General features: G+C 47.2%; 1 protein-coding gene across 6 annotated transcripts in view; it reads left to right on the forward strand.

Moving 5' to 3' along the window:
• The window catches only part of CIT (citron rho-interacting serine/threonine kinase), a 1,313,172-nt gene that overhangs the window by 361,977 nt on the left and 933,730 nt on the right, over nucleotides 1-17,465 (forward strand). For all 6 annotated transcript variants that reach the window (XM_085636268.1, XM_085636269.1, XM_085636271.1 and 3 more), the window contains exon 11: nucleotides 6,866-6,971. In XM_085636268.1, the coding sequence (XP_085492394.1) occupies nucleotides 6,866-6,971 (106 nt within the window). The remainder of the gene's footprint in view (nucleotides 1-6,865; nucleotides 6,972-17,465) is intronic.

The raw sequence follows: 17,465 nt of genomic DNA on the forward strand, positions 1-17,465 counted from the left end.
GGGCTGACACACATGAAGCCCGGTGAGCCCAATGGGTGTTGCGCGCCTGCCTGAGAGTACCCCGAATTCCATGCAGGTAAACTAAATTATCGCTCACACCTGGCCGTTCATGGGCCACCGGAAGGGCTTTGTGAGTGACAGGTGTCCACCACTACATGCTCTTCGATGCTGACATGACACCTGGTGCGCTTTACCATTTCTGCTTACTTCATACACTGTCTCCAGAGCTCTGACGCTCCCAAGACGACTCTTGGCGCTACAAAAAAGACCCGAAGTAGCAGACTGAATCGTGTTGCTAAACCCCATCATGTCAGGTCCCCACCTGCGCCGCTGATTAACTTCCGTCCTGCACCCCGTGCGTTAAACATTGCGAGAGCTGACAGCCCTCCCGGGTTCCCTGTTTCCCTCAAGCATGCCTCTGTGGCCCCGGCACCCCACTCCCACAGCCCGGCGGGGTTTGGTGTTTCAGGAAGCCCTCCGCAGCGGCTTGTGATCGGGAGGCCTCTTGGTGGCATGTGGGTGCTCAGTGAATCGGGCACAGAGAGGAGCTAACCTCGAGCGCACACATGAACTCTAGCCAGGGAGGGCTGACAGCCACCACTCGCGCTCCGCGCCCTGATACGAGCCATATGGAGCTTAGAGGAATCTAATCTAATTAGCCTGGCAGAGGCCCCGTCTAGCGCACGGGGCGCCCGTCCTCCTGCTTCAGCGAGCGCCGCACCGAGGCAGGCGCCTCGCACCATCTGCGCGAGGGAAGGATGGTTTGTTCCCAACCTGCCTCTGACCAGGACGGCCCTTTTCAGACCCCAGTGCCTTCCCCCGTGAGAACTTTGCGCTCTCTCTGTGGGGCGCGCCTGCACCCGTCTCTGTCGGGGGCAGTCTGGGGATTCGCACGTGACCCAGTGTCACACTTAAGCCGCTTGACCTCTGGTCTCTTTTTCAAATCCAGTTATGCATGCTCCGAGCCCGCCCAGGCTGAATCCACGCAACAACCATCGCCAAACCAATCACTCCCTGAGACCGCAGACCCCTCTCCGATGCCACTGTGCTCTATGAATGAACACGAGAAGAGGGGGGCCCTTGGGAGGCTCGGGGAGACATTTCCCCTCGGCAGTGTAAGTGCGCCCCCAGTGCCGTGAATGCTGACCGGGCTCTACTTACCATGTTTTCAGTTCCTTGGGGCCGGGGTGGGGTGGGAGAGGTCCCTGTGAATTGTTCAGTGGCTGTGATTCAGCGGTCAGAGACCCGAGAGTGATATACCAATAGGACCTTTCCAGAGCAAGCAGATAAACACCGTAATCAAACAAGTAAATTACCAGCTACACACGGCACAAAACACTGCGCAGCCTCTGAATTTAGACGGCTGCCGCCATCCGATCTGTGCCCTAGCTCTGTCACGGATTTATTACTATAACTTATCTTTCACTGCCTGCGCCTTTAAAGTGCCTAAAATACAAAATCTCAACGAATCCGTCCGAAAGGGGAAAACGCATCACACTGGAGATGCTTTCGCTCCTCCATCAAATCTGGATCGAAGACCTTCTGTTTAATTGACCTATAACACACCCATGCCAAAGCTGGGACTTTGTAGCGCTCTGCGCTATCTGGAGGGTGCCTTTCTGTTTGGCACTGTACTTTCTCGCTCACCAGAGGTTGGCTTGCAGGAGATCGTAACTGTTGCGCTAATATTGAAAAATTATTATAATGTGTATAAATAAAAAAGCAAAATATACAATTGAAGATTTTAAAAAGCTCTGTAAATGTAAAGGCTTTTGAAATTGGAGGCTAAAAAGATGTTGTCCTTCGATTGATACGTGGGCAGTGCAAGTTCATCAAGCAGAATTTAAAGTGGATGATGGGTGATGTCAGTTGAATTTAGCAAAGCCCCAACCTTCCTGTTAACATTTAGATTTTTAAAATATTTGTGAATTAAATATTTCATCATTTGTTTCTATTTTTTGTGTATTGATTTGTGATTCAAATCATCGAAAATGCTTTGGAGGGGGCCCGAGCTTCCATTAATGACTCAGTGGGGATCCCCAAGTTTCAGTAATGATTAACTGGGGGTCCACAGAAGTCAAACCACTGGGCTAGGGTATGCATTCTGTCAAAGGTGTCGATGAGTATAGAAGGCTGCATTGCAGGTTATGCCCGGTTTTTAGCATGTATGTAGTGCCAACTGGCATTGTTATGGCATTGTAAAGCATTCACCAACTTTTTGTCCATTTGTACGGATATGGGAAAGCCATCGATCAAAGTGGAGGATCGATCATTGTATAGTGTATGTTGTTTTGGTGGTGGTTATATTGCTAATGTTTTGGGCTGAGGGGCTTAGTACAGTCTTTTTTCAGATCAATGGTGTGTATCAGTGGTTTGTGGGAGAGCAAATCGACTTGGGTCTAGTAAGGCCTTTATGGGTTTTTATGTGTGTAATTAGTTGAACCCAATGACTTTTCCATTATTCTTTTAATTGCAGTTTTTTTGGGTTACAGGGATTAATCAATTGCCCATTACCCACTCGGAGTTGAATTTTGTTTATTGCATGCAGCACAATCCAGGTCGGTGTCTTCTGATGTGATGCCGGGCCTGAGGATGTGCTGAGTCCATGCTGGTTTTAGTTCCATGGTTCTATGATGTATAGTTGTGTGCCATGGATTTGACAGCTGAAAGGAAGGAATTATTTTTGTATGATCACCCCCCAACTTTTTAACTGATGCAGCTGGTTTTTGGAATCTGTAGTGGACCGGGCTCTGCCGTCCGGTCCCCAGTGCATGAGCTCTGACCCCCCCCCCCCCCCCCCCCCCCCAAAGAACGTGTACAATTGGCTAATGCCCGATTGGCTCATTTAACTCACTTATAAGTTCCTGGTATATGGTACAAGAGGTACCCAAGCCTAGTAAGTTAAATACCACTAGCGGACTCCTGCACTTAATTGTGCCACCACTACATTGAAAAGGAAAAAATGCAGCTTTAGAGCTGCAGCCTAGTTGGGCAGCTTTAAACCTGCTAACTCGACAATGCAGAATCAGCACGTCACCCTAAGCATGGCGTCGGCATTAGCTGGATGAACCTTCATGGGACGTTTTTCTAGGTTCTTGCTTCAAGGTTAGTTGACCTGGATTTGGAGGTGGCATGCTGATTTTGCTCAGTGAGATGTCGCCTGGTGCCGTTTGGCAATGATTGGATTCACCTCTGTGATTTGACTGAGTCTTTTGGGGGAGCACGCATGTTTCAATATGCACACCACAAATGGGTTGTACAATTTCATGGTTTGTTCTGGCGGCATAGTAAGTGTATGATTCACGGTCTCAATTATTGCTAGATCAGCCTTTTTTCCATTTGTTCTCTCATTGGCACAACTCAAGCATGAAGTAAACGTATGAGAAGCTTTCTGGGTGTTTTATTGGGGGGGGGGGGGGGGCAACTCCGGATCAGTTGAAGAGCCAGGTCTTGAGGTCCTTCCTGAATGTGTGCAGGGTCGGGAAGCGTCTGATGTTCACAGGGAGCTTGTTCCAGGTCTTGGCAGCGATGTGGGAGAAGACTCCCCCGCCTGTTCTGTTTCTGCGGTTGCGGGGGACCTATGCCAGGGCGAGGTCGGCGGATCGGAGGTTCCTCTTGGGTGCGTGGAAGGATAATCTTTCGTTGAGGTATTTGGGTCCGATGTTGAGTGATTTGTAGGTGTGGGTGAGGAGTTTGAAGGTGATCCTCTTCTCAATGGGGAGCCAGTGGAGGTCTCGTAGGTGTTGGGTCATGTGTTTGTGACGTGGTGTCCCAAGGATGAGTCTGGCTGCGGCGTTCTGGATGGTTTGGAATTTGTGTAGAAGGGTTCTGTTGATACCGGCGTATAGGGCGTTGCCGTAGTCCAGTCTGCTGGTTATGAGTGCATGGGTGACTGTTCTCCTGCAGTCGGGGGGGGGGGGGTCTGATTGAAAATCATGCGGAGGATGCGAAGGCAGTTGAAACTGGTGGAGAGGGAGAAGTCGAGGATGATGCAGAGGTTTCGTGCGTGGTCTGTGGGGGTGGGCGGGCTCCCGGGAGCGGCGGGCCACCAAGTGTTGTCCCAGGCAGCGGTGCAGGGTCCGAGGATGAGGACCTCGGTCTTCTCAGAGTTGAGCTTCAAACAGCTGTCTTTCATCCAGGCTGCCACATTCTTCATTCCTCCCTGAAGCAGAGTCTGGTGTCTGCGGGCTTCTTCGTGAGTGAGAGGATGAGCTGGGTGTCATCGGCGTAGGATACAATGCTGAGCCCATGCTGTCTGACAATGGCGGTGAGGGAGGGCCATGTAGATGTTGAAAAGCGTGGGACTGAGCGATGATTCTTGGGGAGCTCCGCAGTTGGTATCGGTGGGTTCGGAGAGGAAGGGAGGGAGTCTGATCTTCTGGGTTCGGCCTGAGAGGAAGGATTGTATCCAGTCGAGAGCGGTTCCTTGTATCCCCGCGTCGTGAAGTTTGGCTGCGAGTGTGCAATGTGAAACTGCGTCAAAGGCTGCGGAGAGGTCCAGAAGGATGAGAGCCGCGGTGTGTCCTTGGTCGTCGTCTGTGGCGGTGAGGAGGGCGGTCTCGGTGCTGTGGTTGCTGCGGAATCTTGACTGGGAGGCGTCCAGGATGGAGTTCTCTTCGATGAAGGCAGTTAGTTGGGCGTTTACAAGTCTCTCGGTGACTTTGGTAGCAAAGGGGAGGAGAGAGATGGGCCGCTAGTTTTTCATGTCCGTTGGGTCGGCCGTTGGTATCTTGAGGAGGGGTTTAATCTCCGCTTGCTTCAAGTCGTTTGGGAAGATGCTGGACCTGAAGGAGGCGTTGATGGTTCGTCCTAGTTCGGGTGCGATGGCAGCGGCGACCCTGTGGAATATGTGCGGTGGGCAGGGGTTCGATGGGGCTCCTGAGTGGGTTTTCATCATAGTCGTGGTGATGTGTTCTATGGTGGACCACCGGGTGGACGATCATCTGTTTGTGGTGTTCACTGTGGGGGACAGAAGGCAATGCTGTTCAGAAGCGTACCATCTCATGCTGGATTGTGCTCTGCATTAAGATCTGCTACGTGCTGGCAAAGAAGCACCCTCCAGAAGGCTATGGGCCCATTCCACCAAGGCTAAAGCTGCTACCACTGCGCTGAGACGTAGACCCTGTTCTAGACATATGCCAGGCAGCTACGTGGGCATCCTTTAATATGTTTACAAAGCACTATTATCTGGACAGCCAAGTCCGCTGAGAAGGGAACTTTGCCTGCTCAATCATGCAGGACTTTCTGGTTTGAGTCTATCCACAGTCCTCCTCCCATTGGACACTGCTTTTGTATCTAATCAAAAGGTGAGGTATTGGCAGCTAAGCGTCTCTATCAGAACAACAAGTTACTCACCTTCTCTAATGCTCTTTCTGTTAGAGACTCTATCTAGCTGCAGATTCCTTACTGACTCTTCCTTCCTTGCCATTCTATGGTTGGACTCTATCCATTAGTAATATCCAGAGTGTAGGAATCTGCACACTGGTCTCATCAATTCACTTTTGGGCTTTGGGTCTGGGGGCGTGAAAACTCTCGAAAGCAACTGATGTCCGTGCGTGGGAGTGGCGACTTTATAGGCTCAGCACAGTAGCATCAGTGCGAAGCTGCATGGTGCACTCTGCCAGCGCAAATAGGTATTGCTGAAAAGTTTCCATATCCAGGGAATATAAATAAAAAAATCATGCAGTGCAGCAAGCCTTCTTGCTGCGCTTCGTGATGGGGGGGGGGGGGGGGGGGGCAAGACTGTGCCATATTTAACATTATACTGCGCATTCCTGTCTTTTCCCTGCGGTGGCGCACAATGGGCTGCCTAGCACCAATGCAGGCAGCCTTCCACCATTGCACAAGGTTGCCTGTGCTGTAAGTAGGATTGTTTTTGTGTAGGAAGGGAACACCTTCCTGCACAAAACCAATTCTCTGAGGTATTTTCCGCTTTTTATGTGTTCTGCAAAATGCAGCACCCATAGAAAAGAGAAAAAATCAAGGAGAAATAGAGATATTTCTCCTTTTTATGCCTCACCTGGGAAGGCGTCGTATTTTGACGCATTCCCAGGTCTAGCAGTAATGGTAAATCTGGGAATGCACCAAAATCCATGGGTGGCTGCATGGGAAAACCCATGCTCAACCCATGGAACGCCTCTGTGGGACAGAGTAACGCAGCGCTGCGATTTGCGCTGCGATTTGCGCTGCGATTTGCGCTGCTTTGTTTAACTCTAGATTTAGCAAGGTGGCCTTCTGTGGCTTGATAAATCTTACTTAGTAGTTGTGTCGCATTTGCGCCCCAGTGGTTGGCACAAGGGCGACACAACTCATTGATAAATATGCCCCTAGTCTGATGCTTGGGGAATATTCAGAAGGTGAGGATTCTGTGGCTATATAAAGTCTCTACCACAAAGAGTGGTACCGAAGGTAAGTAACTCATTCATTTCCTGTCATCTTATATTCTATAGGAATATTTTGTAGAACTGACATGAGATACACAGGCAGCACCTTTGAAGGTGGGCACCTGACTCCTATTGGTATTGAGTACTAGATGTAGAGCTGTTCGATTATTGCGTGAAGATCAATTTGGTGTGATTCTGGTATGTTGTATTGGCTTGAACTAAAGATGTTTCTAAAGAGATGATAAATCTGTGGTGACATGCTATCCATTAGAATAATTGATGTGGTTGCCCAAGATAAGCCACATGTTCTGTTGGGCATTTTGAGTTAATCATAGTGCAATGTTTTGTCTTTTTCTATGATTTTGAGCATTATTGTAGGGAGGCATTCAACTGCAAAGGGTACATTTGTTTTTTATGGTCCAGTAATCCAGATTAACAATTTTATTAAAGGTTTTTAAACCAGTGTTTTTGTTTGCTTCTAGGTCTGTTGTATCAGGTTTGGACTCTCCAGCCAAGACCGGCTCCATGGAAAGTAAACTCCTCTTCAAGAGCAAAGAGCTGTTGGCCTCCCAGGAGAAGTGTCACAAGGTATTTATAGCAAAACATGGCCTTGCTCAATGCTTCAGGAAGATCCAGCCAGTGCATGCAAGGAGTGCGAGCAAGTGCTGCCACACCACTGTGTGCAGTGAGCGCTCTCTCTACTGATGTGCTGTGCTGAGATGATTTCATGCGCTGATTCTACTCCTTTAGTTTCTCAGATTCTCAACGTGTGTTTTGGCGGAGGATTTTGGAAAGTACTTTCCCAAGCATCTTCAGTTTGGGAGTGTTCAGAATTTGTCAATGGAGGTATAATTGTGGCAGAGCTATAGAGATGTTGGTTTGAATGATGCCCACTCTTCTTTAGACTGCTCCTGCATGTCTACTGCTTCATACCACTTACTGTGGTCCACTGCTCTCGGAAATAACTCCTCTGCACCTTTGGTAGTGTGATTCCTCCGGAGTCCAATGGAACTTGTTGCATATTGGAGACCTTCCTAGAATAACAGACCCACTTTCGTTTTGGATTCTCTCCTGTCTTTCTGATTTCTCCCAAGGATATGGGGGAAATCATCCTTTGGTCTGCCATGGATTTGGGATAGAAGCACGGTTGCCGTCATCTGAAACAGGTGAAAATGCTACCGGTTTGTATTTCTAATTTTCAGAAGAGACAGTGTTTATCGATTGAATGTGATTGTCCCATGTGTGTCCTCTAAAGGTAATACTTTCAAAAGATAGCTGCATTTCTTATTCACTGTTTATATTATTGCTTTATTTTAGCAGTTTAAGATATCTTTCCAAATAAATAAAGTTGCAAACACCTTCATCATACCAACAGATAATCTGTGCAGCACATGCTAAATAAGACTTCTGTGATCTTGGTGCATCTGCAGCTTTCATGGACCTCTGACCGCGTATTGATTCCCACAGATGATTGTTAATTTTTGTTTCTCTTGGCATTTTCAAAGAAATGAAATCCACAGTTGTTGCTTCTTCCCTCTGAAATGAAAATGGTCGGTACATGACCGCTACAGCAGGTAATCGGTGTTAGTAATTGTTAAACTAAACACTTTATTAATTAATCATTAAAGTTGCTGTGACTTTTTTTCTGACAATCTTATTGCCCCATATATATAGAAATATAGGAATACTCTGATCGAATCTCTTTGTTTTGCGCAAACTCCCCAGGTCATCCCAATCAACGCGAGTTGAGATTAGCTGGGTTTTAGCTTCTATCCACGTTGAAAGGTAGACTGTAAGGATTGCAAGATCTGCTATAATTTTCAATAAAAAATCTAAAGGACAGAGAAGAGGAGGTTATTGCCATGGTTACAAAAACTAAAAGTCAAGGAGGACCCGGTTTCTGGGGAGGATAATGAGTACTCTTCCTCATCTGCCAAGAGGTTTCAAAAACGGGAGAAGTCCGAAGTTGAGCCTCCCAAAAAGTCTTCAAAAAAGACTCACCATGGGTCTTCTAAGATGCAAAGCCCCTCTGATAAGCATTCTAGAGGCATGATATCTCCTGAGAAAAACGAGGAAAATCTAAGAACCTTCCACACCATCCCCTCCGGTTTCTCCCTAGTACAAGAAACCGTCGTCGGCACCATCGACTGAGAAATCGTCAATAAGCACACCATTGACAAACAAATCTTCTAAGACAATGGCTACGGCATCAACGACTGTGACAACATGATCGTAGTTCATTCACAGGTGACAACCACATCGACGACAGTCAATGGTGCCCATCCTGTCGACAGTCAAGTTAGTCTCGGTCTTGTCGGTGGCAACACCTTCGGTGAAACCAATACCGTTAAGAGAAAAAACAGAATAGGGAGTGCTACAAAAATATTCACTGGGGCATTCAGATATCAATATAAGGAAAAAAGGAAAATTAAATCAAAACAAATGTCCTTCCAGATGGCTGAAGGAATTCTTCTATTAGTCCATAAATACATACAAAGACGTAGAGGTGAGTCTTCAACAAAGTTTATTCTTCACATATAGAACATCCTGCTCAGTCAGTGTGTTTCGTCATTAAAAAAGGACTTCATCAGTCAGGGCTGTGAAACAAATATATGCAAAGCTGTATTTAAAAACACATTAAAAACCAACAACCATGTTTTTGGCTCCCTATTTCTTATTGTACATATGTTATTACGTTACATTTAGAATCAACCCATCTTTACTAGGCTCTCACTAGTTGTGTAAATCCAATTTGTAAACCAAAACTTTACAAAAAATTATTAACTTAAACCCAAGCCCCACATCCTCCATTGAAGAACACAAAGGTATCAAAGGATATCCTACTCATCCATTCATATTTCCTATTAACATTTTGTTCCTCATAATAACATAACACAGTACTTTCTTAAAGGATATCTATATTCAGGTGCAGCTCGTCTGCTAAGGCAGAGAAGCGTCGCCCCACTGCCTTTCAGCACTGTAAAAAAGCAAAACTAAAATAAAGCAAGGTTATCAACATTTTATTTTCCCTTGCTGAGGCAGTTTTGCGGGACGGGGTGGGCCTGGGATGGGCAGGGCAGCATAGTGTGGAGGAATGGTGGCACTGTCTAAGTGCTCATAACTGTTTGGAGGGCTGTCTTGGGCTGGTCAAACAGTCATGCGCACTTTGCATGCTCTCCACCCAGGCTGCATTCCATCCTGGGTGGAAAACATGCCCAGGCTCCCATTTCTTGTCTGAGCGCCGAACCACTGCGCTCTAACCACTTGCAATGCTGCACTGCAGCGTTGTGATTGGCTTAGGGGAGCCTGGGTGCTTCCTGCTCACACAGAAGCCAGGAAGAGGACAGAGGAGAGTTGGTGGCCGGCATACAGGTAAGTGTTTTTTGTGTGACTTTTTATATTACCCTCTCCCGGCCCAACTGCTGTTTACCGGGAGCAGCCGCTTCTGTCCATATTATTGAGTTTAAAACTCTAGAGCTATAAGAATTATCCTGCAGGGCTCCGCCTTAATCTTTCTGAGAATCCTTGTGAGAAGAGGAGTTGGAGTCAATGCGTAGGCAAAGATTCTGGACCATGCTATCCAAAAATGCACTAACCCCCCCCCTGGTTGTGGATGCCAGCTTGTGTAGAATCGGCATTTCCGAATTTGTGGGATTGGAAACGGGTCTAAATATGGAGTGCCTCATTGCTGAAAATATTTCTCTAGGACATCCTGATTGATCTCCCATTCGTGGCAGTTGTTTTTCATCCTGCTCCTTGTGTCCGCTATGACATTCTGCTTCCCAGACACATGTTCTGTTTTCAGGTTTATCTGGTGACTGATCGACCACTGTCATATCCTCTGTGCCTCTTGAGATATTGCTAGTGATATTGTGCTCCCTTGCTTGTTACTATAATGCCTAGATGTGGTGTTGTCTGTGCGCTTGAGCACAGCTGACCCTTGTATTCTCGGCAGGAAAGCTTGTAAAGCTAGGTGTACTGCTTTGAGTTCTAGAAGGCTGATATGCCGAAGTAACGGATAGTTTCCATTTGCTGTTGGCTTGCATATCTTGGAGATGAGCTCCCCCTCTAAGAAAGCATCAGTTGTGATTACCAATCGCAAAACTTGGGGTATGAAGGTTAGGCCTGTGGATAGATTCGTCCCTCAAATCCACCAAGAGAATGCCGTAGGTATTCCTGGAGTTTCTGTGCCTGCCTGGTGGTGTTTCCTTGCCGCTTGCTACACCACATCCATCCGGACATCCTGACAAGTACCCCTGGTGGGACAAGGGTCCCAGGGGCAACGCTTCCACCGTCGCACCTTCCACGCTGGTCCCTACACTCTGGGGTGGACTCCTACCCCCAGAGTGCACCGCTGTTTTTGCCGTTCCCTGCAGCTGCCGCAAGTGAGGGGGAGGTGGGGCCAACGCGCTCATAGCGCAGCCTCTCCCCCCCGTGGTGCGGGAGTTTCTGTGCCTGCCTTGTGGTTTTTCCTTGCCGCTTGCTACACCACATCTATCCGGACAAGTACCCCTGGTGGGACAAGGGTCCCAGGGGCAACGCTTTCACCGTCACGCCTTCCACGCTGGTCCCTACACTCTGTGGTGGACTCCAACCCCCAGAGTGCACCGCTGTTTTCGCCGTTCCCTGCAGCTGCCGCAAGTGAGGGGGAGGCGGGGCCAACGCTCTCATAGCGCAGCCTCTCCCACCGTGACGCGGGACGCAGCCCGGACCAAGGGCGGGCCGGTCTGTGCCCGTCGGGGGCCGGATGAGGCCGGGCTGGGCCACCCACTTTGGTTTTCTGTTTTCCTTTTTTTCGCAGCTGTGGAACATAACTGCAGTATTAGCCTGGGACTTTGACTTCCCCGCGGCGGCCATCTTGGAGAAGTTGATAGGTGTAGTATTTTATTGTGGGGGCAGTATTATTTAAACGGGCTTCCTTATGCTCTCTCTGTTGCATGGTATGACGTTGTAACCATTTTTTCAGGTTGTTGCTGTTTCTATTCTTTTAATTAGTGTACCAGGTGCTGTGTTGATACTTCTGCCTCTATTTTTGGGGGTTCATTTGGGTATTGCACAATGGGGAGGCGGAAGACCAAAGTTATCCAAGAAGGGTTAAAACCTGTAACTAGGGCTAATGCTACAACTATGGATGCTTTCTTAAAGAGAGCTGTCTCAGTTATAGATAAAGAGATCGAATTAGTGAACAGGCGTCTCTCTAGATCCCCTTTACACGGTCTAACTTAACGTTTGGTTGGTTCCATCAGCCCCCTCAGGGAAGCTGTTATTGAAACTCCTAGTTCACCCTTGTCTTTTGTGTTGGGTGTTGACTCACAGCCCAATGTAGCTTCATCTCCCTTGCAAGGAACTTCTGGGGTGTTCCCACATAGGCCACTTTCCCCTGTTATCACTATTGCTGATAAGGAGAATGGTGCTTCTATACATACGATAGGGATTGGTGGCATTAACAATCATAAGTCCCAGGAAGTTCATACCAATGTCGGCCCCCCACAACAATCTAGGGTGGCCCAAAGGTCATCTGGGAGTACACAAGAAAACCGAAGCCCTTGGTAAGTCAAGCTAAATAAAACAAACCAAACATATGCTCCAAGCTAGTTTCTAAGATCTTGGTATCTGCTTCACCAGTAGCAAATACAGTCCAACCGGCCATGATGGAAGATTTTATAGCAACTATGAGTTGCATGTTGGATACAAAGCAGAGTCCCATCTTGGATAGGCTAAACTCTATAGAGAAAGCTCTAGCAGAACACAAAAGGTCTGCACCACCCACTCAAATTCCTCAATCCTAAGTTTCAGAGATGTCTAGTGATAACACGGCCCTTGGAACCGCGCATATGCCTGGGCCTGTTCTATCACCCTGGCTGGCCAGTAGTGTCCAGCCCTGTGGCAAAAACGTGGCCTCTAAAGTCCCAGGGGGGCTGGTAGATGTTTCAAGAGTAAGACAGGTCCCTAATGTGTCCACATCTATTCATCCCCAGGGTCTGGCTTCCCAAAGTTCAGGAATCCCACCAGAAGAGGGACAGGGTCATCTAACAAATGCCGTACAGAATCTAGAGGTTATTAATCTCCCACCCCAATCTACACCACTTGTGATAATTTTGGGTAATGTTCCTCCCCTCTCACCAGGGTCCAATGAGGATTTCACTCAACTCAAAAACAAGGTTACCCACTGGTTGTCGAATAACACCTCTGTGGGCCCAATGGTGGCACGTAATATCATTATGGTGCGTCGTGTGGGGTGGATAGGGAGTTCAAGGAAATCCGGAGGGGGTGACTGTATCGTTGTGAACTTTAATAGCCCTTCCCTTGTGGATAGAATTTTTCAGGAGGCTCACCACACCCACACACAACGTGCTTCTGGTATTCAGGTTCTCACAATGGGTTTTTTCTATAAGGCTGATTATACAAGGCCCTCAAACACAAGTACTTCACGTGATAGGTGGTTTCAAAAACCCTGTGAGGTTTTGGGTGGGAGTCACTTATTATCTCAGGGAGGTTATCCCCGATCGATTGGGTACCAGCCGGTCACTCGGTGAGAGCTATCCAACAGATTTTCAGCTCTATCGAAGTTGGACGAGTGCGACTGACTAACTGTGAATTCAGAGCCCGTCGGTGAGTTATCACATCAACAGGGGTCCTCTTGCGTTCCCATGGGAGATGTTGTGCCCAGTGCTATGGAGAGTTCTGGGAAGTCCAGCACTCAGCAGCAGCTGCTTTTACCGGTTTCGATCAAGGGAAGAGTGCAAGTGCAGATCTGTATAATGTTCTGTCATGGAACATAGCAGGACTGACGGGAAAATTTCAGGACCCTATTTGGATGCAGTTCATCAGACAATTCCCTGTGATTTGTCTCCAGGAGACTTGGCTCGTGAACAGTAATCTGTTGTTGGAGGGCTATAACGCCTTCTTTGTTCCCGCGTCCCGGTCCCCCTGTGGTAGAGCTAGGGGTGGGCTGGTGATCTATATATCGTTGGTTGTGCTCTGTAGGTTACAGCAACTCTCTACTGATAATAAGCATTTTCAAGTAATTGTCCTAAGGAGAGGTAACAACAGTATGGGCATTATTAATTTTTATAATGCAATAAGCGTGCAGGGGGAGTGCAAGATCGCCCAGTTGGGTTGTCTTATAAGACAGTCCTGTGGCCCTGTTGCACATAAGTTTATGGTGGCGGGGGATTTTAATATTCACCCCTGTGGAGATCCTAAATCCAGAAGCATGGCTGAGTTGGGATGCGCCGGGTTTTCCATTTTGAGCATTCTGCCCAGGGGGATGAATTAAACAACTTGCTCAATGAATTTGATCTGCTTTCATCAATGTCTTTATCTGCCCCACTTAGCAAACAGCCCGTCCCTTCTTTTAAAGGGTGTAGTAGCGGTTCTTTTATAGATCATATTCTGATCTCCACTGGTCATCAGTCCAGCTTCCGTGGGTTTACAATTATGGATAGTATTTTTAGTGACCATAACCCTGTCTGTATGCTCCTGGAAGTAAGGCTGCTATCAACATTAGCTAGGGTGATAATCTCGGGCACGTTGAGACCCGTGGAGGGAAGTCGCTGCTTAAAATGGCCGCAGATATCTCCAGACTCATTTTACGGCAAAGTTCAAGGGTCTTGTGCATCAGAATTGGCCTATTGTGTGTCATCGGATTATTATCCGGGAGAAATCCTCAGGCTTTTGATGGCATGATCACCAAGGTAGGGTCTCTTCTATGCGTTCCTTTAAACAGGACGGTGTCATCGGACCCCAGATGGTTCAACCCACTTTGCTCTAAGGCAGCGAGACAATTAAAAGATGCCCTAAAAGCCACTCCGAGAAACCAACCTTAGATTTGCGCCCGTCGTCTCGAATACAAACTAGCATTGGCCACCCGTAAGGGTGAATTGAAGGAAGAAAGTTGGAGAGACCTTTTGGAGGCAAGCAACTTGGGGAATAGTGCAAGGTTTTGGGGCATTATTAACCGACCTCTATTTGAAAGGGCGGGGGACTGAGAAGTAGGCACTAATGTAACTGAGGACGAATGGGTGTCTCACTTTCAATCCATTTTCGCCTGCCCCATGGCTCACCACCAACTCCTTGGTAGGGTCAACACCAACGATCCTGTAATGTTCGAACAGAAAGAGGTGGAGAAGGGTATTTTAGGGCTGACATGCAACAAGGCCCCAGGCCCGGATGGTATTCCCCCGGATCTTTTCAAATCAAACCCACTCCTATGGGCTCTGGTCCTGATGGCAGTGCTTAATGCGGCGGCCAGGATCGGTTGCCCGGTCTCCTGGGCCACCTCGACATTTGTGCCGGTCTTCAAGAAGGGCGATCGCGATAGCACCTTGTGCTATCGCCCGATCTCCCTTCTTGATTCCGTGGTTAAGGTTGTGGGTGGGGTGTTATTGGGAAGATTATCCTCCTGGGCGGCAGAGAATAAAATTATCTCCGACATACAATACGGGTTTCGCCCAGGGCGGTCTACCCTGGCCCAATGCTTTAACCTGTATATGATCCTGGGGAAGTATACAATCGCCCGCCAAGGTACAATCTACATGGCCTTCATGGATATTTCCTCCGCTTTTGACTGTGTCAATCAGGGGAAATTGTGGCAATCCATGAGGGCCATGGGGGTGTAAGATAACTTGGTTGACTTCCTGGAGGATCTACATAGGGACCCCAAGGCCAATATTAGATTTGCCAGGGATCTTCGTGTATCCAGGGATTTGAAAATAGAGAGGGGGGTTAGACAGGGATGTATCCTGGCCCCCTTCTTTTTCAATCTATATATCAACGACCTGGAAAATACCCTGGTAAAAACAGAGGTCGATTTCCCTTACGTGGGGCGACGGGGTCTGCCCGTCCAGCTATACGCGGACGACGCGGTCCTCGTCGTTAGGACGGCAAGGGGACTCCAGACCCTGCTTGATACATTCCGAAGATTTATGGAAGCTCGTGACCTTGCAATTAATAACTCTAAATCTTATATTATGCAGGTCGGGATCCGCCCGAAGAAACAGTACCCTTTCAAAGTGGGTAATGAGAATGTTCTGGTGACCATGATATTTTCTTTGCTGGGTGTCTTGGTAGATGACCGGTTAAACTGTCGGGCCCTGATCAAGAGGAAAAAAGGGAGGTTATAAGGGCAAATACCGCAATCTTCAACTTTGCCACGAAGATGGGTAGGCGCCCAATCACGGCGATGTTGAAGATATACCAATCAATCAATCAATGATTTGTAAAGCGCACTACATACCTGCGCGGCTGGGGGGGGGGGGGCGCTACTGATCGAACAGCCAGGTCTTGAGCATCCTCCTGAAGGTCAGCAGGTCTTGGGTCTGTTGTACCAGGCCAAAAGTGATGCCATTGCTAGTTATGGGAGCGGATTTGGGGCTATGTAGCAACTGATGCTTTGCAGGTGGCGGAGAATGTTTTTTAAAAATGCATTTTAGGAGTGTCCAGCGGAACATCAAATTTGGTAGTTCATGAGGAACTGGGGGTGCCTTATATAGGGGATACTCTGGCTATGCGCCCCTTGTTGTTCTGGCTTAATTGCTTGTTAAATAAAGATCTAGCTCTTAACCATCAGATTTTTAGAGAGAACACAAGCCTTGATCATATGACACGCATTCCATGGTTAAACTATATTAAGGGATGCTGTGAAGAGCTGACACGGCCGGACCTGTTTTTAAAGCCTGATTCGATTACCCTGAAGGATGTGGAATTTGTAAAGAAAACTTTCACTACCTTAAAGTTTGGTAGAGATAACTTAGAACTTGGAAAAACTAGTGTCCGCAAACATATGGTGCTCAAAACATCGCCATCCATTGAGCCCTATCTTTTGTGGCCATTCATCTCATGAGCGGTTTTTATTGCTCAGGTTTCGTTTAGACTATTTTTATTTGATGCTTGCCGTCCCTAAAGGGAGCTGCAGAGGTCTGGTGTTAGCATCCTGTGGCTGCGACGGAGTGTCTCCTCAGGATTTGCTACACTTCATGCACTTCATGTTTTTTTGTAAATTTTATTAAGTACCTCGCAGATATTTTTTAACACCTTTTTTAAAGAAGCTGAATTTTATCCAGGTCCGCCCAGTCCTTTTTTATCTACAATTGCTGAAACCAGAATGTGCATCTTTTATAGTAGGTTTTTTGAAATCGTCCTTGCGATCCAGGATTTGTACAGAGAGCTAGTAAACCCCTATCATTGGTAGGCACTCCTTTTTGTGTGCTTTCTCCGTCCGATCAGTCTTTTTTACCAGATGTATATATTGCTGTTTTTTACGGGATTTTTATTTATTTTTATTGTTATTCATTGTATGTTTTAACTGCTTTGTGGATTTATGTAACTTTTATGTTTTTAATTCTAAAACCGAATAAAGTATACTTGATTGATTGACACAAATTATATTGTGGAAAAATCCTTGCGTTTGGATCCAATATCTGTACAGTTCTTCTTGCAATTGCCGCATTTAAGGTGGCAAAATGGTACCAAAGGAATGGATGAGGATATCCTCCCTAGCAGAGATTTGTAAGGTGAAATAAGTGACTTTTTTTCCTTGTACTACACAGGCCAAGTGCGTCAATTTTGTGTCTTTGTGGTATTTGATATGGCTTGTTCTGCACTGCATACAGTATAGCCCACAGGAACATTATTTTTGTGGACGGTTGAAGGGCTGATTTTTGCCGGTTCAACGCAAGGACTAATTTGTTGAAAAGACGTAAGCTTGCCTTGGTTTATTTCTTTGTAGATTGATTAGAAGGGCCTTGACCAACCAATAGTCAGGGTATCGAAATACTTAGTGTTCTTCCTGTCTAGGGAATGCAGCTACTGGAGCCATGCACTTTGTCAAAATACGGGGAGCTGATTTGAGGCTGAATAAGAGAACTTTAAACTGATAATGGCTGTCGGCATCTATGAACCTTAAATATTTCCGATGGCTTGGATGAACCGGAATATGGAAATACACATCTTACAGATCAGATGTGGTCATATCTCCATGGTTTAGAAATTGAACGGTGTCTTGTCGGGACCATGCAACATGTCAGGTTTAGTAGATATTTGTTTAATTTTCTCAAATCCAGGATGGGTTTCCATTCCCCT

Source organism: Triturus cristatus, chromosome 11, assembly GCF_964204655.1.
Source record: "Triturus cristatus chromosome 11, aTriCri1.1, whole genome shotgun sequence".
Classification (NCBI taxonomy): Eukaryota; Metazoa; Chordata; class Amphibia; order Caudata; family Salamandridae; genus Triturus; species Triturus cristatus.